The 24,222-nt window shown below is 39.6% G+C and overlaps 3 protein-coding genes across 14 annotated transcripts; all 3 read right to left on the bottom strand.

The window, feature by feature from the left end:
• Positions 1 to 294: 294 nt before the first annotated feature.
• CSN5 (COP9 signalosome subunit 5) lies at positions 295 to 3,853 on the bottom strand. 3 transcript variants are annotated; one of them, XM_022815572.2, is made up of 7 exons: positions 3,733 to 3,853; positions 2,881 to 3,125; positions 2,280 to 2,477; positions 1,900 to 2,027; positions 1,501 to 1,717; positions 1,227 to 1,387; positions 295 to 667 (listed from the first exon to the last, which is right to left on the bottom strand). In XM_022815572.2, exons 2-7 carry the CDS (start codon positions 3,116 to 3,118, stop codon positions 584 to 586), a joined length of 1,026 nt encoding a protein of 341 aa, XP_022671307.1. In that variant the 5' UTR covers positions 3,119 to 3,125; positions 3,733 to 3,853; the 3' UTR covers positions 295 to 583. The 3 variants fall into 3 exon arrangements, with proteins under 3 accessions (XP_022671307.1, XP_022671308.1, XP_086830699.1); XM_022815573.2 differs by having other exon boundaries at positions 2,881 to 3,186; positions 3,733 to 3,849; XM_086974573.1 differs by having other exon boundaries at positions 3,802 to 3,831.
• A 933-nt stretch (positions 3,854 to 4,786) lies between these two features.
• Positions 4,787 to 9,825, bottom strand: LOC111254588 (uncharacterized). 4 transcript variants are annotated; one of them, XM_086974567.1, is made up of 5 exons: positions 9,574 to 9,754; positions 9,209 to 9,313; positions 8,146 to 8,387; positions 7,303 to 7,458; positions 4,787 to 7,116 (listed from the first exon to the last, which is right to left on the bottom strand). In XM_086974567.1, the coding sequence occupies exons 3-5, from the start codon at positions 8,221 to 8,223 to the stop codon at positions 5,992 to 5,994; spliced, it is 1,359 nt and encodes a 452-aa protein (XP_086830693.1). In that variant the 5' UTR covers positions 8,224 to 8,387; positions 9,209 to 9,313; positions 9,574 to 9,754; the 3' UTR covers positions 4,787 to 5,991. The 4 variants fall into 4 exon arrangements, with proteins under 4 accessions (XP_086830693.1, XP_022671305.1, XP_086830692.1 ...); XM_022815570.2 differs by having other exon boundaries at positions 9,209 to 9,307; XM_086974566.1 differs by having other exon boundaries at positions 8,146 to 9,313; positions 9,574 to 9,825.
• Positions 9,826 to 9,875: 50 nt separating this feature from the next.
• LOC111254590 (uncharacterized) lies at positions 9,876 to 22,047 on the bottom strand. Of its 7 annotated transcripts, none has more exons than XM_022815576.2 (7): positions 21,545 to 22,047; positions 16,004 to 16,204; positions 15,203 to 15,370; positions 13,807 to 13,857; positions 13,411 to 13,458; positions 12,812 to 12,925; positions 9,876 to 12,241 (listed from the first exon to the last, which is right to left on the bottom strand). In XM_022815576.2, exons 1-7 carry the CDS (start codon positions 21,546 to 21,548, stop codon positions 12,096 to 12,098), a joined length of 732 nt encoding a protein of 243 aa, XP_022671311.1. In that variant the 5' UTR covers positions 21,549 to 22,047; the 3' UTR covers positions 9,876 to 12,095. The 7 variants fall into 7 exon arrangements, with proteins under 7 accessions (XP_022671311.1, XP_022671314.1, XP_022671313.1 ...); XM_022815579.2 differs by having other exon boundaries at positions 21,489 to 22,041; XM_022815578.2 differs by having other exon boundaries at positions 21,478 to 22,039.
• Between the last annotated feature and the right edge of the window lie 2,175 nt (positions 22,048 to 24,222).

Below are 24,222 nucleotides of genomic sequence, written 5' to 3'. Positions count from 1 at the left end.
GTGTTACATTAATCGCTTTTCTCCTTTGCACCTTTATTGCAAAGTTACTCTCTGCTTTAGGAAAAATTATGCATTTTAGAACCTTTAATTATCTGCTTTATATTTGTTCGATTTTCATGTGTCTGCCGGTTTCGATGGTTCGTGTCTTTTCTCGGGAAGAAAAATGCGGTTTTGGTTAGATTTAGGATATATCTTTGATAAAAAAATTGTTTCCTCTTATTATTCTCATCACCTCAACTAGTGACAAAAATGCTACATACAAGATCGACTATATTATTCGGGAAAATACGTCGGTTCAGGTACGATATTTTTATGAAATAATTTAGTCACCAAACTGATTTGGCTTTTTATTGTTTTAACCTCGGAAACAAAACTCAGATAAGAAATTTCCTCGCATAAATTGAGTTCGCACAATTTTAGAAAAAACGACGGGCAAATTTGATTAAATCTGCATGAGCACGCGCCTCCAAAATATCTTCTTTCAAAGATTTTGCATTGTGTTCTAAATAAAAATTAGTAAGGGTTCTACATTTTTTAAATACGTTTATAGCACAAATGGGACAAACATCCCTATCCTTCAGGATTAGGACGCGCCTTGAGGAACAGCTGGTGAAACTTCTTTCGCACACCTGAAGCTCACTTGATTAAACAAACGATCTTTCAAAACCTGTAATCATTGAGAACCAATAATATATCTATTACTTATTTTAAATATGAAAAGAATTTTTGGTAACCTACCTTCGTGTAGACACATTTTTGTACTTTTCGCTGCTTACCTATACTTTAAGATGACATTTTTAAACTAAGGGTGCTAACCCCTACTGTTGCATAGGAAACTAACAGCATTCTAAAAACTCTTTACTAAACGCGTTTTTGTGCCAACATTTTATGCACTAGCATCTACAAGTTCTACGAGTGACTGGGATATAGTCAAAAGAATGAAAATTAAATTCAACCAGTTTTTTTAAGTTTTTTGAGCCCTTGCATAAAGCGAATCGTGTCAACGAAATACGTTGTGGATTCACCACAATGCACTGGCGAAGCTTTCGACAACATAGCTACACCCTATGTTTCAATGTCATGGACCAATAACTGATTAGCAGCTATCGAAACCTACTACAATTGATTCTGTTGAATTAACCACGAACCTAAATATTAACGGATATTTTTACATAAGGCAGTCAGTCGTTTACATAGGCAGTAAATTTTAGTTAAAGCTACAGTACCTGTGTCATAAGTCCCTGAAGCATTTCTACAGTGCTTTTGCACGCGTCCCGTGTGGCTTTGCTCAATTGACACTGTTCCTCGTCGGCGACACCCATCATGTTATCCAGACGCATTTGATTAGCTGCAGATGACAGCTTGTCGCCCAGATCCATAATTTGGCCTATAATGACGGCAATCCACAAATTTATATTGCATACAATGGCACTCTATCCGTTCAAGCTAATCGTACCATTTGCTACCCAAGTCGGTTGATTTTCATGCTTTAGTTCTTACCTGTATTGTACTCGGAGTTGGTCAGGAGAGTTGAACTGCTAAGGGTATTAACCCAATACTTATTCCACAGGTTATCAAGAAGACTTGCATCTAGAGAGCTCTTAAAATAGCTTACATCGAGCGAATAATACTCTCGACAATGTACACCAAAGTCCTCGATCTTCGACAGTGGAATGGTCTGATACTCTGACACACCGTTATCTTGAGTCTTGAAGCCCTATTTGACCAGCACAACATACACAACAAGACGCACTAGTCGATTACTTGATTCATCGAATGTGCTATGGTACGCTATACATCATTGTATGCACAGATTACCTTAAAAACAACACGTTAAATATGAAAATGTTCACTATTTCCAAATCTGTAGAAACCATCCTAAATGAGGAGGTAAATTACCTTTGGGTAAGTGCGGAAAGCCCCGAGGTTGACTTTCCCAGCGGAGATTGTTCTGACCGGATCAATAACAATAGCAACAAATGGCTCCTGAAATTGCTGGTTCATCATCTGGGTTGACACGTCGATTCCTTATAATCCCAAGCAAACGAATCAAAATATAAGGAAACATTTCTCTAAATTTTGTTTTCTATTATTTTCTGTATTTACCCCTTCAGTACAAGCTAACTCCCTTAGGGGTAATAGCCCTTGAATGGGCAATAATGCCTGTGGTACGGAAGGAAACAATGACAGTTCAAGGTACACAAATGAGCCGTATGCGGCGCAACGGACACTTACGAAGTCGTCAATTTTTTTTAAGGTTGTTAATTCAGAAAGCTTACCAGAAAGCCAGCATCCGTAACCAGGATGAGAGTGGTACCATCCGATTACATTTTCCAGTCTACCAACATTTTTACACGATTCTGTGTACGTGGCCATGTATTCGTAAGCTTGAGCTTGAGCATTCACACGCGTTTCAGTCCCTTCGACAGGAAGGGCAAACGAATCCATAACAATCATGACGTTTACGTCCACTTTACCTGTTGTATTGTATTCATATAAAAAATAAAAATAGATATGTAGAAAAGAGATTTCGGTAATGTGTAACTACTGTATCATATTAACTAAGGTTTTGGGTCTTTTTTAGTATCTCTTGTATTAAATTGCGGTAGAGTACAACTGGTGGATGCACAAAAGCTTGTGACCTTGTTTGATACACTAAACTGGCAATCAATGTATGCCTCCTATTATTTCAGCTTCTGAGAAACATTCACATACATTATTAGATTTCGTGTACATTTACGAGGCATTTGTTACAGCTTAAGGTGAGAGTAAACGATGATAATTACGAAGGTCTGCTTATATTTTTGATATGCAAATAACAACTAAGCATATTAGGATAATAAGTTATTTAAGTGACTATACTAAGTTAGACAGACGCACCTATAAGCATTCCCATCACTTCGAGATTCCCTCCAGAGCGAGCGTGCATTACCATTTTTAGAAGGGCTAATGCGGACACCTTGATATCCTTGAAGTAATTGCGGTCTTTTTCCCACGGCTTCGCATTCAGAATATCTCGATTCTGCTGCGCATCATAGTGGAAAATGGCGTCCGTGCCAACATCTTCTACCCGATTCTCCATTTCCCATCGGGCTCGTGCTGCAGTCGCATCCACCATGTTAATGCTGTTTGCTCACAGCAAACAGAACAAACGCGAAGTGGAACATTTGCAAGTTACAAAAATACCTATTGTACAGCCATTTGTTTAGATGATAATAAAGCTATATGCACGTGATAATCTCAATGGTTGTCATCATTTTCCGTAATGGCAAATACAGCGGCGCACAGCTCATCATCAAAACTTTCTTTTTTAACTACATAATTACTTATATATTGTAGATTCTAAGACACCTGTGGTAATTGATGGGCTTTGTCGACCGTCATAAGCGCCGGTTTTGCGACCTCGTGCCTTCGATGCAATTAGAGTAATGAACAGGTAGCATTTTGAAGTACTTTACTGTGTAAACAACTAGAAGCTTTGAATTTGTAAATGTGAGATTGATTTTACTTATTAATGCAAAAAACAGACAGTATAATAGGCAGTCATTTTATTGAGGTGTACGGTTAATTCGACCACTGTTCCTTGACGAGCTGCAGTGCTTAACATGCAAGATCTGGAATAACAGGGCTATTTCATCCAAATGCTTGATTGTCTTGTTTTACAAACAGAGAATTACAATTTTAGTCGAAACTTGAAAACATTCAGTTAGTTACGCTTAGATCAAAACGCACCAATTTTTCTCGTCCTAGGAAGCCGATTCTGAGTATTACACAATTGATCCCAGCGCTTCGTTTTCTTACCCCGGTACAGACAGCGGACGATTCCTTCCTGACGTTTGTTCGTGCATCATAACAAAACACTCTTTCCATTGGCGGTTCAACCAACCTTACATCAGTTCGAATTTAGCCCGCTCGCGCGTAATTCAAAAGTCATTCGTTATATTGACCGGTGATTATTATTGATTAATAATTAATAATAATAATTAATTTTAATATATCATGCACTTTACGTATTCATATGCGTACATATACTTATTTCATTATTACCTCATATTAATTGTTTAAACGGATTATATCCCATACGCATAATACAAAGATCGCTACAACTTAGTTACCCTTCAACGGGTTTACATAAACCTTTAATGGTAATAAGTTGCAAGAAATATTACATTTATACAGGAAAGGCTATGGACTTACCAAGTTTGGGCTTTGATAGAACGTCTATGGGAGAAAACTAGTAAATACCCTTTATATCCAACCTTTAAGCCCAATGACAACGATTTCACTTTCAAATAGCTGAACGTTTTATTTAAGCGTTGTTTATGTTTTTGTTTTTTTTTTTGGTAATTTTTCCCCTTTCATCAGTACTCTTTCTCAGTATAATTCGTAACTTAATATGCGCATATATGTAAAAATTACTTTAAAATGATACATATGGCATGCATGAAAAGCCCTTCGTACCTTGAGCCGACACAAAATACTTTAGGCGTGTGACCTTACTTCTGTGAATTAGTACCACATTAAATAGAATAATTCGAACACCGATTTAACAGAATATATGCTTCAAATATTTTACACGGAAAAGTATATACAGATTGTGTGTGTGTGTGTGAATGAAAAAATACATAAAAGTAGATTAGAGCCTTACGTCGGCCATCCATGGGACTAGTAAAGCATACTTCCGATTTTGTTTATTTATGCAAAAATAGCTTGAGGTCCCGACATAAACGATCCTCTCTTTGATGCTGTAGTACGTTCTACAACAAAAAATAAAAACAAAACGATGTACACATACAGCCTATATGGTTGTATGATGAACATATTTTTTGTAATATAAAATTTATTTTACAGGTGAGAAACACTTTCACAATATACCTCTCTAATACGAATGTTTAGAAAAAAATTAAAGATTAAGTTAAATATACAATATTTCGTAATGAACGTATTGTCTCAGTAGTGCATCCTTGTTTTGATGCGCGAATAATAATTGAATGAACTGGTAGATGGTTACTTCCCTTAGTGTGTCTGGGCTTGTCGTTATATATTACAGATTCACAACTTATTTTTGCTATGTACATACGTGTCAAATTATACAACGACGAAATTTATCTATATAATATGTTTTCTATTTATGTCCATGATGACACATTGAACAAATGTGTTCAGCTATACAACATTCTAGACATAATGCACTCACAACAGCAAGCTTCTTTTTCTGTCCAAATTTACATTTAAATTTACTTTTGATCTATGCGTCCTAGAATACGTTTATTACAACGCATTTCGTTGTTGCGGGAAGTTGGCGTTCTTATTTTTGTAACACGATGAACTGTCATGTACATGTATATGTGAAAAATGTGTGTATGTTATTTCTTAATACTATTATTAAAATACAAAGAAAACGATAACAACATTAACAATGCTGTCGACATCACTGAGAATATGAATTCTCTGGGTTAATATGATTCGGTTGATATTAATGTGCATGTCGAAACCTTGAGCCAGCTTTTTTTTTGTTGAGCTGGTCTCATTTGGCGTTTTCTGTTGTTAGGATAAATTCCTGCTGCAACTCCAGTGACCTTTCAGCTAAACTACGCTTGAAATGAATAATTTTTAATATATGAGATACGCGTAGTCTTTAACATGACAATTTTTAAAGCCTGCATGAAGTTGTGCGGTGAAGTTCATGATTAACGATTCTTCATATCATTTAAACTACTTTGAATTTCACTGTGAATAAAAGGTAATTGTATTTCAATCAACCAGATTGAGTATTTTTAGTGGGGTGGAGTGGGAGACCGGAAAATCTAACGTAATTTGCAATATCATTTTGTGAACAGTTTAGTAAATCTACCATAAATAGTGTAGCTGTGTTTTTTGTGCCCCGGCAGTATTTAGCCGATCCCGCACTGATAATTTCGATATAAACGGACATCGATATAAGAAAAAACATGAGACTATCCCGTTTCGTACAAGAGGTTTCATAGTACCTCAGTGATTCGTGGACTGGGTTTGCTGTGGAGAAGCTGGCGATTTTGAGGGCTCTGTCACTGTTCCCTGCTCAGGCAATTCAGGCAGTTCTTCCGGTGCCTGAGGTCCCTCCTCAACGACACCATGCGCAATTCTAATCTTAGTAACAGAACCATCACTGGGAGAGCACACCACCCCTTGGCCGGCAATGATGAACTGACCCTCGACAGTGCGGAAGGTGTTCTCTCGAATCAGATAGATGATAATCGATGAAGAGCTGTGAAGCACGACGACTCGGTCACGGTACAGCACATGATAGAATGACTCACGTACAGGCGCCGGTATGTTGATCTGCAACAGCGGAGCGCACACCTGACCACTCAGGCGGAAAAGTGTTCTACCATAGAGAATGACGACGCTGAGTATTGGAGCGGAAGCCGCTAAAGTCAACGCCGACTTCTTACCGGACGTGGCTTCTTTAACAAGAAGATTTTTCTTGAGTGAAAAACCGGGCCGTGATTCTTTGCAAGGACAAAATCCTTCCAGTTGTTCATGGGTCGCTCGTGGACGAAGGTTTCGTACAGGGATAAATTCGATGACGTGGGCGGCGGGATGCCAGTAATAGCAGCCCATCTGTTGAGACGCGTTACGCCGGGCTTCTTGCCACGAGCATCCGGGTCCATCCCCACTCGACAAGTCCAGTCTCACTCGTCGATGATCCGCCGACAGAGAAGCATAATCGATGAATATGGCGCCGTAGCTTCGAAGTAGTATGGCAAGCTCGTGCGTCAATGGCGTTAGAATAGCCGGACCCGGAAGTGACATCAATGGTTTTTCAAATCGGTTTACAAGATCGTACATGACGAGTTTCCAGTTAGGAGGACGACAGTTATCTGCAGCAGACGATACTGGGTCTAATCGAGTCCAAAAAAGTATATCACAAGTAGGACTGTAAACGATTTGTCTGCTAAATATATTCCATGTTGAGTCTTCATCCGTTGGATGAGGTAAATAGATGAGTTTGGTGTACACGAAACCTTTTCGCGGCCACCGGAAAGCCACAGGATCAAACACACTGATATGAAACGAACAATCTGACAAAAGCATGCCAACGCGGATGTGTGGTCCTTGAGATAAATCCACCATCTGGAATAAAAAACAATTCTTTATCAGGTGCTATGTGTAAAAACAAATTCTACATATAACGGCCCCTGTAAGAAGGGTTGTTCACGAAGAGGCAACCTCGATTATTATTAATAATAGATTAATAATAGAATTAATAATACGAATAACGAGAACGAGACGCGTTTCGAAGTCACAGTGTGAACGCACCTTTACAATAGGATTCCGGAATTCGTGGCTGGGAGTTACTACTGTGGAGAAATAGGTCCCGTGTGGCATACCGGTGCTCAATTCAACACAATAGACACTTCGTTCACCCTGAGGCCGTGTTGTGTAGAGAAGGACCCGAGACTGTAGCACAAGCACCTAGAACAAGAGTACAAGGGACAGGATGCACTACAAGGGACGTCATCCTACTAACTCTAAATTTAGTTAACGTTTTCTTCGACTTTTTTCTATGAAATTACCATTAGAATAGAACACGGATATTATCAGTCACTCAGTGATAACAAGACAGTCAAAAGTTTAACCGTTAAACGTCAGAAGCGCTCGTAAAGCATTTCAGGATGCTCAGTTTGAAAGACTGTCAAGACTGACTCCATGATAGTGCAGTGATAACGTGTTTGCCTTTTAAACTTCGACCAAGTAGTCCGTGGTGATCTAAGTTCGAAATTTGGCATAAACACTTCATGCTGGCATGAGCCAGCCGTCTAAAGTAATGCTTAACACTGTTGTACAAGTCGCACAACTCTAATTTTGGCTTGTAAAAAATTCCTTAAAATCAAGGAAAATGTTACTGTGCTTTTGAACCATCGCAAAACAGTCGTTAACGTACCTGTACATACTTGCAGCTACAATCTAGCTTGCGTCTGAGGGATAGAATCTAAAAGAATTACTCCGTGCTCGAAAGTGCCCGAAAGTGCATACACGTAAAATGTATTAGAATATGTTAATGCACGCAACACAATCCATAATCATTTTAAGATAACTGTTGCTAACATAATCCTTTCGATAAACATCAGCAGCAATAAGCAATTCGCCGTACGACATTACCTGTCCTATGAGGTATTTTTTCAGTAGCTTCTGGAACGTGTCGGCCTGACTGCTACGGGATTGTAATAAAGGTATCATAGTAACTGGATCTGATGGAAGGGTCTCATGTGTCGATACTGCGGGTGTTGCAGGGCTTACAGGCTCCCGCTGAGAAGTATTTGGTCCTTGTGAAGCGGATGTCACACTCGCAGCTGTGTCATTCCTTCCGGTTAGAATCAAGTTTGGTGCCTGCAGGGTATCAGCTGATGTAGAGGCAACATTCGATTTAATTTCATTAGATATCACTGCTGCTGGTGTTACGGCTGTTAGCGTAGGGCGATTCTGAATCCCGAAGGTGATCTCTTTGCTATTAGCCAGCGAAGTAGCTATAGCACGGGCATGGTTTTCGCTCATGATAATTATTGTGTAGTTTATGATAATAATCACACTATAAGATTTGATATTGCTTGTATTAAGTTGAGTTGATCACGTGACAACGTCGTTAGCCTTCATACAATAGAGAGGAAAATCTGACCATTTTTAGTACGACTGGTGGTTAGGTGTCCTATTGGCCACCGTCTTCGCAAGCAGAATGAGCTTTCCTTCAACATTATAACACAACCGCATCTTAAATGAGTCGTTAGTGATCTGTACCATAAAGTCGATCGAGCCAATTTAGGCTAAGACGGCATTGCAGCGGCCATGTGATTAGACCTTTCTTTCGCTTTTTTGCAAGTTTTTGCGATTCTGCTGGGGAGCAAATGTTGCGACCAAAAAACTGATTCAATGGCAGCTCAGTATACGCATATATACAATGATCAGAAATCTATTATGTATAATATGAAAACGTTTTTAATCGATGAAAACTCGGCGGGTAGAAAGTGGAAGCACGCACCTAAATGTCACATATGGTAAACGTTTTTTGTATCAGTATTATAACTATTGGACTGCTTTGTATGCATCATTTTTGCTTGTGTTGCATATTCGCCGTGTGAGCAGCCGTCCGAGGAAATCTCCATCTGCAAAATTGTTTTACCGTCAACCTTACTGTAACGTGCTCAAAGCAATTCGTCAAGCTACCTACATAATTATAAGGGTCACTTCCTCCAGTTTGCGTTTTCCAGGTATTCGAACGATTCGACCGAAACGTCATTCGTTCAAATCCGTATTTTGGCAATCACACCTAAAGCTCAATTAAGAATAGACAAACCAAAATTTCACCAAATTACACAATCGGATTACTAAGAGTACTATTTTAACATGTAGCTCAGCAATCAGAATGTCAAATATTCCGAATATTCTTTAGTTCTCCAATCTTTAAGGAGAGCTTAAGTAATTATCCAGTCTCTCGTAGCAAAAGTGCAGTTTTCTTATTACGATAGATGGTCTCGCTACTTTGTTCTCCTATTTTCTAAAGTGTCTTGGCGATCATAAAGCTTATATAGTCACCTTTCGACTCCAGGCTTTATATGGCTCGGTCTAGGTGCGCCGCATCTTGCCGAATCGGACTCATCGCGAAGAATGCTTACCTTGTCCTTGCCATTATCACGAACGATTTTCTTAGAAACGGCTAGCAGCTATTAAAGAAAAGGCTAAAATTAGAATCTAAGAAGTTTAAGCCCCTTAGGGGGCCCATCTGCTCCAGTTTACCTTATTTGCTGCATTATAGCAGGATTATAGCATTATCACACTCGATATATCCATTATATATATGCATGTAATGCAACTACTAAGAAGTTAGAGATAGGCTATGAAGTTTAATTAAGTATGACTTAAATTTTATTTCTTATACTGTTCACCTGTTTAATCAATCAGTCAGATAGCAATAATAATACAATCGTAAATCGGAAGTTGGCAGTATTGAAATAAGCACAACAGAAAATGATTATACGTCCTTTTCCCGATAGGAAAATCGGCGAAGTGGATATTGCAGAGTGCAGTTGTCCATATGGTATATACATATAACATATGCACGTATATATGGCAATATCTATTCTAAGAATGTAATGCACGCCCCTAATTCTGAACGAACAAAACAGTACACGAAAAAAAAAACAAAGATTAATTACATAAACATGCAAGAGTAGATTGATTGTTCGTGACTAATGCATTGACGGATATGAAAGCCAGTGGCCACTTGCTAGCAAGGAAATGTATAAATATAACTATCTGTGACGGGTATTAATTGTAAGAACTTCATTGCTTGATAGCCTAACGGACACATCGATCGACAATAATCGACGTGAGCTAAGTAAAACTTTTCGAAACTATTCACTTCGTCTCAATTCAGCCGAGAACGGCTTGCAATACGATGAATTTCAATAGCTGAAGTCAGCAGAGCATTCCCGTACGAACTGATGTTTACTATTTGACCGATATAAGAATGAAACAAGCCTCACAAGTTAAACCACGGCTCTTTCCCTTTTAGTTTCACTGAGTACACATTTTGTGAATATGCAGATATTTTTTTCTCTTTTACGGAAAAACATCACATTATTTACACACTTTTCTCTTAGTTACGTTACTGATGAGTTCTATTTGGGCAGTAAAATTTCGCTAAATTTTATATCCTTTGCCAGAAAACGTCCACACCCATTACCGGTGGTGTTATTACGCTGTAGAGTCACTTGCAATCAATTTTGTATCATGTCCAGCATTACCAACGAGCGTGTATCTGCGTATATTGTTCACATAACATAATTACTAATGTACTGAGTGTATATATATATATATATATATATATATATATATATATTCGTAGGTTTTCGGCTCCTAGATCTACTCACAGCTCCTCCACAACAAATTTTAAAGTCTTTGTTACTTTTTAAGATATACAAAACTAGTAAACATTAATTTGTTTGCTTCTGAGAAAAAATGAAAAATTCCTCTTTTTCTCTCAGTCTTCATATGCGCATTCATCTTCGTCAGCGCTTCCTCATACGATAGACGAGTCTAGCAGATTTTACGGCACCTATCTGATGCATCAACATGTACATACATGCTTAATATAAACAATTATTATGAATAAGGCTCCGTTACTCACTTTTTGCTCAAAACTGAAGTGTGTGAAACAGTTTACTAAGGGTTTTCTTTTGCCGAAGTAACATTGGATCGAATCGTGTGTATATCACATTTAATGGGAGTCAGACAGAGCTACACTCCGGCTTGTCTACATCAAAAATCGACAATACGTTTTTAGCGTGAAGTAATAATAAATAGAGAGAATTTGGCTCTTGCACTTTTTTCCTATTTAGTTCCGTCGCTGCAATTCGAGCGACTACCTCCGTCACTCCCTATAGAAGAAAGTTATTCCTGCAGAACACGCAGTGAGGTCTCGTTTTAATACCACCATCACACTAATTAATAGGTCAGTGGTTGATTCTGCTTTGTATTCTGCTCGACATCGTATCAGTGAGGTCGGACTGGCCTGAAGCTGAACTTACTTGTGGAGCAGTTTTAATACAGATGCGAAGTAGGATAGGAAGATAGTATACATAATATTGTATTATAGCACATTGTATAAACGTTTGTGTGTGTTTGATCCCTCGATATATCGTGCACAGTGTTGTGGAGGCAATCTTGTGACTATGTGATTGATCAAAATGGACGGTGTTGAGACAGCGTGTTAACAAGAAGCCCATCGTCGAAATGCTTCCTACCGTGTTATTATATTGTGGCGTGGCGAAGCCATTTATTTAATGCTATATATATATATCGGTATATTTTTTATTAAACGATTGGAGTTAAGCTGTAGCACCCTTTTCGACAACATTGCTTTCTTTGCTAGATGCTCTGAAGTGCCTCAAAGTTTGACTTTGTCTTTTTTAACCTTTCTATCTCTCTATCTAGTATTAATGATTGTATTGTATCTCTATCTAATGCCTCAAACGCTTTGTTTCAGCTCTTAGATGTATGTGTATCGTCATACAAAACGAGCATACGATGGCTACTTATGTAGTGGATCTAAGATTCTATGCTTTAGCTGCAGTCTGGCCCTGGAGAGTATTAGCCAAGAAGGTCTGTATTCCTGAGATGAGTACAGTCTTAATCGCAGGGTTCGAAGTGATGTACTTGAATAGTGCTTCCGGCGTCTTAATATCGTCAATTGAAAAGTTCCCTGAAATTAAACACAGATACCGTTTCTATTAAACAACTATGCGAACTTGAGAACGCGTCGCAAGTACAAAATTTCATCTTGTTAGCTTAATACACAAATTGGTTCAATATTTATAAATATTAAAGTGATAGTTGATTTGAACCGAAGAAGAGACAGCTCAAAATAATAGAAACGGTCGATTGTTTACGTCAAATCGTAGATATATATATATATATATATATACATATATATCGTAGGTATATATAAACGTTATGAGGAGCAATCGTGTTTGGCTTATTTTAGGCCGCTCAAATGATGGAAATATATCTTAATGTTTTGTTTGGTCTTCAAAGATTTACAAATGAACGTCTTCAAGGGAATTCGAAGGTCGACCATAGCAGAGCACTCGCCCTCTGACAGATGAATCCGCATAGATGATTTAACTTTTTCATGTTTGTTCTCATTACATGCTGAATCACTTAATCAAACAGTGATGAAGATAATGTTATGGTAACGAAATGGGCGAGATTTTGGCCAGAGTATCTGTTGATGTGTGCATATAGTTTTACTCGTAAAGGTAAAAATATCTACCTTGAGCGCTGGACGCTTCAGCCTCGGTACCTCCGGCTGATGCGCTGGTCGTATGCGCGGTACGAGATTTATCACCACCGCCTTTCAGCAGATTACCAAAGCATGCGAATAAGGCTGCCGTCACAAAACGGTGTCACACAAAAGAAGAACAATTAATTTTCGGTAAATAATCTTTGTTAGCTACATTTAATGGAAAATAACGTCAACTAAAGGATATAATCAGGATAACAAGTCTATGTGCAGCGATGGTGTCCACGGCTTAATTGTGGTCAGGTCAGGTCAGGTCAAATGCTGTGAATTAACATGCTTATTTGGCTGATTGCACTCCCCCAGCTGAACGGAAGAACTTGTGTAACCTATTTTAGAACAATAATACTGGAACATACGTAAAATCCGAGCTGCTTTACTGAACTGACGGCAATAGGCCATAAAAAGGCCTAAACTACTTGGCTGACAGTTCCTTTAAAACATCAGAAAATCTTTGGCACAACTGGATGCAGGGAAAACTTAATAAAATTGCTTTGGAAGGACAGGCTTTTCAGCGTGCCATCATGCTTTGACAATGCTACGAAAATATTTGCCATCTTCCATCATCTTACCCGAATTGGCCAAAGCTTTTAGGCTCAACTGGCCGTTCCGTCGTAGAACTGGCAGCGTGTAATTATTTTTGAGAACAGTTAATAGAGCGAAAATGAGCATACTAGTAGGACTACATCGTCACTGCTGTTAGGTTACTCTTTACCGCTCCCTGTATTCTAGGCTACGAGAACGCTTCAATTCTACAATAATAATGTCAATGTTATTATCAGTGTTAAGTATTTAATAATACTGAGGCGGTAAATTAAAAAAAAAACAACCGATTTTAAACATTTGGATGGATCACTGACTCTGCTTAAGTCGTTAAAATGTAATTATTTGCATTTAACATTTAGAATTCAATTAGTCAATTGCTATACGAATTGTTATTATAATTGTTGTGTCTTTGGACAACTCACGATTTCCGCCAGTTCCGCTTTTTCCGTCCAGATCCCCGGAAAGAGCCGACGCTGTAAGAAAGACAGTGTAATTCCTCAGAGCTTAAGTGCATTTATCGTTCTCCTATACAAATAGGAACCTTTTTAGGTTGTAAGAATTGAGCAGGTGCAGTTATGACCTGAACTTATCAGTAATGCTAGCGGAAGAGGCGCATTTAGTCGTCCACATGCTTCTCATCAATATTGCTACTTCTACTATAGCTTATTCGTCTGAACCGATAAAGGAAATGGTTTATGGCAATCTGTTAATTTCGGTAACGAATAGCTTTTTTAGAATAGAGTAGATTCTTTTTTAGTTGATATTTTTTTTCGTGTTGTAGGAGTAATTGTTTTCGTTGTATCGATGCAACTAGAGACCCTAAATCGTCGACACCGCTAAGAATGCTTCTGCTATTATTAACAACACGTAGTCAGTACGAAGAACGCGATAATAAAAAAAATCAGCAATATATCGCTGTTATTAGTACTGACTCAGTTCTTATTCTATTTCAACGATGACTGAGACGTATTGTCGCCCGCTAAACATTCGTCTGCATGTTGAGCTACATTAATACTAGTTGATGTTTGTTCGTCTCTATTTTCATTCTTTCCGCCATTTGTTTAATGAATAGGAATACTGGATATAGGATATAGGAATATCAACTGGCGCTAACGAAGCTTAGTTAGCTGATGGTTATTAGCTGCACGACCTTTGCGTTGCGACAGGGTAGGAAAAATACAAGGCAAGCTTAAGTTACTTGAAGTGCTGTGGAGCACAATGCTACCACGACCCGTTCAGCGTAATGAAATGAGACTGGTTCGTAGAGTGACGCTGAAACAGAATACAGTGTTTTCATTGCATCGAATAGATTCGAATAGATACAAAAAAAAAACTCAAAACCTTGTCACGCCTCAGCTGACAGAAAGATGTAGCGTCTGTTGTTTATACGCAACGTGAGCGCTTTCTCTAGCATTAATGCTATGACGACAATCAGCATGGCATAAAGACAAAAGCGTCATGAGTTCATTCACTGACGAGTTCTAAAAGTTGACTAGAGGTAACGTGCGCTTTATTTGTTCTCAATAGCACCGCACACACGTATGTTATTAGAAATTAAAAATTATTTATCGATTGTTCTAATGTTTCTCAAAGCTACCTACCCAGTAGACCAAAAGATCTATTTAGAAAATGTCACAGATATAAACAAATACGAAAAATTGGATCAATACCAAGCGATCGCTACTACGCCTACATATACCGATCTATTTATCTTGCTTGTTACATAGGCCCTTCCCCTATGCCAAAAATCAGTTATAAATGCCTCATACCCAATGACAACGTTACATAGGTTTAACCTGTTATATTGACGACACTCACAAATAACAGACTGAAGCACGCCGATAAGTCCCTGTTTATCTCCTATGTTTAGCTCACGAATTACGTCTGAAGCTGGCCTAGGAGCTGGCGGCGGCGGAGGCGCGAGACCGTCAGGTGATTCGGGGGGCGCTTCTTGTTTTTTTCCACCTCCTCCGAAAACCTTTTTTCCTACAACAGGAACAAATGTAAGAAAAATGTACTGCCCTGTGGCGCTAAATACTTTACATAAGCGTTTTTGTACAGTTTTTGCGGAAACTTCATCTTCGATTTTTTTGTCTTGTAAACCCTCTAATCGTGTATATATATATATATATATATATATTTATTTATCAAACGAGTGTAAAAATACGATTAAAAATATATGATATACGAATATCGTACAGTGGAATTTCACACCCATATGATGTTCGTATGCTTCAGAAGATTCACACTAATTAACTAGTTCCTGTTTTACCTTCGATTTTCTAAATGTTTTACTTAAATGTACAGCGCTTTATTGGTCGCAAACACGCGTTGGTCTGTTCAAAGACTATGGAGGGGACGATGGCCTACTCTGGTGCTAACTAGCGAACGATGTCTGGGAATGGGACGGGAATCGGCGTGAGCGTTGGGACCAGCCGTGCAGCGAACAAGGTTTTTCAGTTCGTAGCAGCTCGTAGTACAAACGTTCAATCTAAATGTTTCCTTTCGTCTAATTCCACAAGGACATGAACTAGAAGAGCTAATGGTATCAATTATTTAATACTTAAATACATACCACAAAATGTAGAACACAACATTCGAATGTTCAGATTCTCTTACCTAATCCTCCAAGGCCAATATTGTCAAGCGCGTTCTTTCCAACATTCTTAAGCGCCTTATCGTCATCGGCTGATACTTTAACACCCTCCGAATCGCATAGCTGCACCAAGATATCTTCTAGTTCCTCAGCAGAAAATTGATTCAAGTGGGAAGTGTCTTGTGCTTTTGTGGGAGCCATAGCTGCTGGCCGACTTTTGGTCTCTGTAACATTGCAAATAAGTAATACGAAACAGTTCAAGTCTATAAAAGGATTGCCGTTGACGAATTCACTAAAACTGCTCGTACCATTGCCGCTTTGTATTTATCTAATCAATACATTCTGTTTTGTATATGTGAAACGCAAACTGCTACACGAAACATTATTAATAGAAACTGTATACCAAAGTTAAACATTCATATCTTAAGCCAAATAACGTACACTATTTTACTGTAATAATTCTGTAAAAAAACTGTAGTAGTCAAAAACTAGGAATATACCCGCATCATTGCGGTCATACATTATTTATGCACATTGTAGAGTTCGTAATTGACGGGGCACTAACAATTACAATTGTTACCGCCTGTATCGTTCGTGATTATGGCACTTCTCCCAGCCATTTGTGTAGAATGCGCGCGTTTTACGGGGTTCAGATTCGGATTTAGCTCGATGCTAACTGGGGCCCGACAGAAATATCGTATCAAAAAATAAACCCACCTCATTTGATGTCTAGTAATGTGGTCACTGGATTATATAATGATAACAACTGTGATCCTCTTCTCGTTGCCAGACTTCCCTATATTCATAGGCGACTTATTAAAATGCATTTGGTCCCTTAATGCAATAATAAAAAAGACCTTCAGTTTTTTGTTTGTATCGCACCGTATGAACCAACGTGATTAGATCGGCTTTGAGATGCATCGCTTCCCAGATCGTTCCGCTATTAGACGTTGGATCTATTTTTAGTGTACTTTCTATTGGTTATTGCTTGAGAGTATAACGCATTCTTCCAATCTGCCTGTTGCTGGAGTGCACCGCACTCCCTTGATTAATGGAGCCCAGTGTCGCGCCAGAAGAAGGGCAAAGGCGGGGAATTTCTTAAATAAGGAACGATCGTTCAAACTGTAAAAGCATATAGAATTTGTGTGTGACAAAAACTCGAGCTAGCAATCGGAAGTTACATCTGAGACTTACTAGCGGAAACAAATTAGCGGTTTACACTTGAATGACCGCAGGATTAACGCTAATCTCAAGTATTCGGCTCCTTGAGATAAACTGATTTTATAAGCAATAACCCTGTCAGTACTTTTCATTGTACAATGTTAAGTCGATGCACATGGTTACGTATCAATGCACCCAAACATACACTAGTATGGAAAACAAGCCAATTTACCAAAACAATTTCGTTATTATCAGCTTCCATCAGACTTCCCGCTAGGTCTCTTCCTCTAAAAAACGCTTGTACTATATATATAAATTTGCAAACGTAAAACTTCTATTCGAAGGAGATGACTCTGTTAACAACCTATAATTCTTAATTTTATAATCGAACGTTGATCGCAACGCCCTTTTTGCCAATTGCCTACCTGAACCAGTACTTCTGGCGTCCTTCTCCATTCACTGATCGTTATAATTAAACTTGACTAATTAAATGGGCGCCGTCCTTATTATTGCCCCTATTGTCAACTTATTACGTGTCAGCCCGGTGGCATGCTATACACGTTTTTTGTACCTGTAACGAACGCTTTCTCTCCGTTTCTGATGACCGCTTGGCAGCGAGGCATGCAGCTAGCAAATGGAGAAGTAACGCTACGACCGCCCATGCACTGAGATCTTTTTACGAGCTATCTGCCGTGCCAACGCCGCATTATGACCACTATCTTTTTAGGCTCTATAAAAGTCTTCCGACCATATAGCTTCCACTATCAATGTGTCAGGCCTCGACATTTGATTCAGTCGGTGAGCACGTAAGAGCACAGGCCGTATCGATATAGTGATAAGCGTACTGAGCACGACTGTGATTATGTAGTATGAACTGAACCAAAACTGATCCCATGCAGAAAATAGCGGGCGAGTCAAACAAGTGCTAACTTTTTAGTTCGTAGTTGTGCTGCACGGGCTCCACTTGTGATACAATCGCAGAACTTCTGTTCTTAGCTTAGTATCACCCGACGTGTGTATTTTTGTAATTACTATTGTCATCGATTTATACCGATTACACTTTGGACAAGTGATGATTTTTTCTACAAAAAGTATTAATAAAGCAGTTTGGTTTGGGGTATCATTATTATGGCTGTTTCCGCTAGCAAACGTGAAGTGGTACTCCGCTTCTAGACAGTGAAATGGCAAATTAGAGCGGTCTAAAAAAATATCGAGGCCTCACTAAAGTCAATTGCCATTGACGTATAATGTATTTTTATAACCGAAGTGCATTAAGATTAGTACGCTGTACGAAAATGGTACGACTTAATTTTACGAGCTATAAGGCCGGCGTGCGCTTATATAAAGGACCCTTGAAACGGCCACACGTTATAACGTAGTATCTGACAGATTTCACAAGAATAGCCTTAGAAGCGTGCAAGCGTATTTCACAATAATAATAATAGGGTTGAAATATCCAGTCATTTACATCGGTCTTTTATATCTGCAAGGTACCTACCGTAGTTACGTAGGATGCTAAGGAAAGATATAGCTAACGGTTCCCAAGCTCTTTTTATACATGTGACAATTTGTTGATCTTTCCCTTATAGTTTATTCGAAAGAAAACAGAATAAATTGCCCACAATTTTAGATAAACCTTACCCACATCAGCATCTCTAATGCTAGCATCTAAGCACTATGCTGTTGAACGATCACAAATACGTACTTTGAGTTGGAATGGAATATATAGATAGTTGTATATGCACGTAAAATCATTATTTTAGGTGATGCACTCTGCTATCAGCGGTCATGCACGGCAATTCGTTCTTCGGTGATTAGCGCTGGTGACTTCCGTAGATAAGAATCGTCGAAATGACTGTACAACAATAGAGCTAGATGCTAAAAATAATACGAGAGGCTCTTTGTGCGATTCCTGCGACGACTGTTGACTGCTGCTCGCTAGCCGAGTTATCATGGTACAAAGACACGGCATCTTCTCCCTTCTACCCCTGTGAGCCAGCGGTAAAACAAACAGAGACCCAACGATGTCTTGCTCATCTTTCCATCTGTATTTGTCGTTTCACTCGAGTGAGTAACTTGTCGTATTTACATATTCGAGGCCAGATCATTTCTCTCGTCACATTCGGATCGACGCAGCGCGGAGTAATGACAATGCTATAAGGCCTAGCAGGTACCGAGTGCCAATCGAATAATCGCATTACAATGCTTGCAATACGATACAATGGAAAGCAAATATATGAATATATAGCACATAAAGTATAGAATGTTATAGTTAAGGGCACAAGCCAATTAGACGGAACTGTGCGCCATCTCTAATGAACAAAAGCTCTGAGAGGTGACAACGACGTCGAACAATACTCTCACTTAGCAAGACGCTACATATATCGTTTTATCCGCTAGGTAGCAGTTGCTCGTATGCGAGGACAGCCAGGCTAGTTCAATGGAAAACTCGGTATGACCTCGGCATAGATGACAAAGGCATGCATACCAATACAGTTAAAATCCACATAATGTATCGAGCATACTACAGATACGCTGTTGCTGCTGCACCAGAAGCAGTATAACGTCGCAATGTTTACCGTCCTCACGGGCAACTCTTGACGGTTTGTCGAGTCCTGCATGCACACTATGTGTTTGCTTTCTTTAAGAAGTAGATACTACAGCAAGGCAGGTTGCAAACCATGTGCAATAAACCAGCGATAGTGGTTGAACCATCTGGCGAACCAAAATACTAAACTCACATAGAATAATTGAACCGTATTGTTCTGATGTTACTATCCGGCTAAAAGTAACAGCTCTTAAAATTATAGTCCTTCTTTCACAGGAATAACTAAAATATCCTTATGTCCGCTATCACAAAAAGGTTCTTTCCCACAGTTCGACGTCAATCGCTCCTACGGGGTCCACTTCACTTGCACGGATTTTGAGTCAGGGGTGACTTTTTGGCTTAACAACTCGAAGCATTGGATTCGAGGAACAGACGCGAAAACATCTGTGTACCTATTGTTTTTTAATTAAAATAGCGCTTTCGAAAGCTGTCACTGGTGAGCCCGGCGCCACAGGTAAGAACGTGCGAAACTTACGCGTAGTTTATCTGTAAGTCACTATCATTTATCCAACCTTTAATAATACGAAACTTCGGGTCAGATACCACTATCCAGTCTTGACACATATAGACAACAAGATCGAACAACCCTGTAACCAGTGTTTACTTTACGTTTTTTCCTTATTTGCGATGTTGCTTTACTATTAGTCTTTAAAAATAACGTTTATAAAGGTACCCATTGGTCAAATGGAGTTGAAAAACATTAATCATGTAAAACACGGTAAAGAGAAACGTTCTGTTTTTCCTTTTTTCATACTCTTTCCATTCTAACATTCGAAGCATCTGTGCATGGTTTCAACTTATATCTGTAGCATATTGAAATATACATGAGTGCACGGCTCTAACGCTTGGGGTATTTATCTGCAACACAGTAGAGAAAACATCGATCAGGTCTATACAGTTCTATATATCGTACTAAATCGGTTTATTCCTTTGAATGTCGCCCTTTGGCCGATATTTGTCACATTCGTATCCGGTTATATGAACTGCGAACGTCAAACGACCCGGAACATTTTCGGACGGATGGCTGGACCGATACCACCAATGGTAGTGCAATGTTAAGACTAACTATCGTGGACGCACTATGGAATCCAGAAGAATAATTCATATATGCGTTTTTCATCGGTATACCGAAATAAAACACTTCTCGTAGAAATACTGTCGGAGTTAGGGTTATGCTTAAGCTCCTTGCATTTTTCTAGATTTCTCACCAGGGCTCGCTGTCTCACATATGGTTATCCATGTATTTATCATGAACAATACGCGCTAAACACGTCTTTAGTACTTATTAACGTACAAAAAGATACTGTCAGGAGTGGTTGCGCTAGCGATGGGTGTTTTTTTTTTGTAGGTATGCAAATATAATGCTGCTAAAATAAGTTGCGCGAACTATTTAACAGTCAAAGCTGAACAAAATGCGCCATTCGTGAACAGCGAACAGAAACAGCTTCGGCCATTCACTCGCTCCAATTCGAGTAGCAGCGCACCACCGAACGAGTGGCGCTCCGGCCAGGACCGCGCCCATATCTGTTTCACTGCTGCGCGCCCGTAGAACCAGTGCTTTTCTAACTATTGCCATTATAGTCCTGTACGTGAGTTGCCCCGCCGCTGCTTGTGTTTGCGACCCTAACTGATATTTTCCTCTTACTTATCTACCGGTTTTTGTTGTCAACTCTTGTATCTATGCATCTATAATGTAATGTGTCGCTACCACACGGTACTGCTACTCACATGCGACGTACCGTCAACCAGGACAATCCTCAATCCTCAATCCCAGTAGCAGCACGTCACTACGCACCCATTCAATAATAACGCTGCAAATACTGTAGACCTTTTGTGGCCTGTCTTCGCCTTCACCGCGAGTCGTGGTCACTTGACTGCGAAACAAACTTGCCCACAGTTCCCAAAGCCGACAACGGCGGAGGCAGCGTCAAACGCAACGACCGTAGCGGCTGATTTCTCCTCTCAGTCGCTTACTCAGACACAGGTACGCAAAAAGGCAGACGCACAGATCGAAACTTTGGTCAGCGGCAACTGCACCAGCTTTACCGTCATTTGACCAACAGGAGTGGCACCTGCCAACGACAACACTTTCTGCCGCTGGCACCGCCGCCGCCGCTGCTGCTGCTGCCGCCGCCACTGCCACCAAAACAATACTGGCTCTCAAGCCCGTTCAACTATGCAGTATTCAGCCACTAGAGGCGCCACTGGTATCAGCTTCTCGTTTCACTTTTTGTCGTTGTCGTTTTCCGCCCAATTCGATACCACCGCTTCTGACTGTCTGTCTGGTAAATTCTCTTTCGGTTGGCTTGTCTTTATTGCCTTCTCGGCAGCGGCCCCGTTGCACCGCAGCGCCATCTCTGCCATACGCCGAGTTTACACCGTAAGCAACGTTGTTGGGCACGTCAAATTGCATCGGATGATTTCGTTGGTAAACGCAGCGCGAACGCCAACATTAGAGACAAATATAGTCGCTTGCTACTGACCGTTGCTGGCGCGATGTGCACGCTAAACGCCCAGACCATTGGCCGGGCCGGATGCGAAGGACACATTTGTAGTCACGACGACAAAAGCGGCAGCGGCAGCGCCAAGGAGGGCTTTAGTGACACACCACAAAGATACTTGAGAAGAAGGGCCGCAGAGGAATTGTGCGGTCGGTGGTTGCGTAAGGCATAGCCTTCTCCACAGAATGGCCTCTACACACTTCCACTGGCAGATTTAAATTTCGGCGCCGCCAGTTTAAATGTCACCGGTACTCTGCACTTAGCAAAAGAATTAAGAGTGGCCAAAAGAAGCAGCTAAATTTCGTGTAAGTGTAGCAGTCTATCAGAACAAGCTGTTACAAACGGGTACATTTTTGTGTCCTGTTGCTTCTAGCTTGGCAACAACGTTGCCTATGCTGAGATGCGCAATATATAACACCAATGATTAAATTTGAATGGCAAGAACGGTCCACCATAATGATTCTAAAACGAACGTTTTGTTGACGTTAAAAACAACTTGCGGAATAACAATAGCGTGTTAGGAACACAATTATTGATCTGGCTGAGCCGCTCAGACTGTTGTGGCCGTTGACCGGTTAGTTTGTGAAATTTGTAAGGGAACGCTAAGCTCTAAACACTATTAAAGTGTCTACAGCGATATGGCTATAAGTGTTTTGTCTTTGAAAGTTTACCTACAGATCGGTCGTGATAAGGACGTACATATCCTGGGCGGTAAAATAAGGTGTCTATGTAACAACATTAACTACAAGGGTGCAGTCTAGATTTTTGATTATTGTTGTGCAGATATACATATGGTTTGCACAGGATTCTCCAGAGAGTAAAACAATATATATGTATCCTGTTTCTGTTAAACGATCCTACTAAGGTTTTTAAGGTTCCTATAAGAAGAAGTCATACATTTATCTTTTGTGATTTAAGTCGGGGACGCGTATATGTAGAGCTTGTATATGTAAAGAGCGGCAGAAGGTACTAAATAATCTGTTCGCTGATAAAGTGACAAAGGAACACTTGTAACGGTAAAACACAAGATCGCGTAATGATTCAATGTGTACGTCACACTGTTGGCCAAATAGTTTCGCCTTGATACTTACTGACATTCTACAGCTGGGCCGATAACAGCATTATAATCCAGATATTTTTGTGCATTTCCTATAAAAGATCATATTGACTAGCTGTAGGTAAAAATCTAATACTGCGACAAAACCAAAAGCTGAAATTTATTACGAGTAGTTTTAATCTAACCGATCCATTCAATACGCTTAATGAAATCCGACGTTTTAGCTGATGAAGTAAATATTGAAACCAGGGCGGTGTGGTTTTTTATTGAATTTTTTGATTCATTCAGAATATCAAGCAAACCCATTTTAACTCAGTGTTGTCACCGTATGAGATATGGGTGATTACGCGCACAGCTTTAGAAGCGAAAAATTTCAAAATTGTCCCTATATAGTTAGCTTTGAGAGCGAATTGAAAAGTCCGATCGGCAGCTTCGAAGCAAAAAAAACTGACCGGAGCCTTATGAAAGTCATATTTCTACACAAATCCTTGGCCAAATTGCACACTTTACTTCAATCCTGTTGCTTAGTAAATACATCATAATCACCGACGTAATTCTTTCAAAAGAATTGAGTTCTGCAGAAAAGAGGGTTACCATTGGGTTGGCCACGCAGATTGTCTCTGGCTATGCTAGGAAGAAATACATACACATCTTCGTTGACAAGGGGGGACTTTGTTAAAAAAAATCTTTCACCCTGCATGAGGGTAGCTTCCTTACTGCTCAAGCCATTATATACAAGCAGCTTAGAAAAGTTCTTGCAAACTATCCGCCCCCATTATGACAATGACGGGAATGCGTCTACTAACAATACGACCATTACGCTGTCCCCGTGGGCCAGACTTTGGGTAAGTAGCTATGTAAATGAAACTATATTATCCACTTTCAAATCACACGTAATCATCGTAGTACCAACGT

The sequence above is a fragment of the Varroa destructor genome, unplaced genomic scaffold (genome assembly GCF_002443255.2).
Source record: "Varroa destructor unplaced genomic scaffold, Vdes_3.0 BEIS01000007.1, whole genome shotgun sequence".
Lineage (NCBI taxonomy): Eukaryota > Metazoa > Arthropoda > Arachnida > Mesostigmata > Varroidae > Varroa > Varroa destructor.
Note: the sequence above shows the minus strand (reverse complement) of the source record. Positions and strands in the feature narration are given on the sequence as shown.

What these genes read in the sequence shown, in the direction of transcription:
- CSN5 (XM_022815572.2), bottom strand. Translation starts at nt 3,118, where the DNA reads ATGGTGGATGCGACTGCAGCACGAGCCCGATGGGAAATGGAGAATCGG. An exon ending in AGTGATGGGAATGCTTATAG is followed by an intron (nt 2,478 to 2,880) that starts GTGCGTCTGTCT and finishes ACAATACAACAG; the next exon opens with GTAAAGTGGACGTAAACGTC. An exon ending in CAACTCCGAGTACAATACAG is followed by an intron (nt 1,388 to 1,500) that starts GTAAGAACTAAA and finishes CCGTCATTATAG; the next exon opens with GCCAAATTATGGATCTGGGC.
- LOC111254588 (XM_086974566.1), bottom strand. Translation starts at nt 8,538, where the DNA reads ATGAGCGAAAACCATGCCCGTGCTATAGCTACTTCGCTGGCTAATAGC. An exon ending in AAAAATACCTCATAGGACAG is followed by an intron (nt 7,459 to 8,145) that starts GTAATGTCGTAC and finishes CTCTTGTTCTAG; the next exon opens with GTGCTTGTGCTACAGTCTCG. An exon ending in TCCGGAATCCTATTGTAAAG is followed by an intron (nt 7,117 to 7,302) that starts GTGCGTTCACAC and finishes TTTTTATTCCAG; the next exon opens with ATGGTGGATTTATCTCAAGG.
- LOC111254590 (XM_022815575.2), bottom strand. Translation starts at nt 21,000, where the DNA reads ATGATAAATACATGGATAACCATATGTGAGACAGCGAGCCCTG. An exon ending in AAGCGGAACTGGCGGAAATC is followed by an intron (nt 13,459 to 13,806) that starts GTGAGTTGTCCA and finishes ACACGCTGCCAG; the next exon opens with TTCTACGACGGAACGGCCAG. An exon ending in TGAAGCGTCCAGCGCTCAAG is followed by an intron (nt 12,242 to 12,811) that starts GTAGATATTTTT and finishes GTTTAATTTCAG; the next exon opens with GGAACTTTTCAATTGACGAT.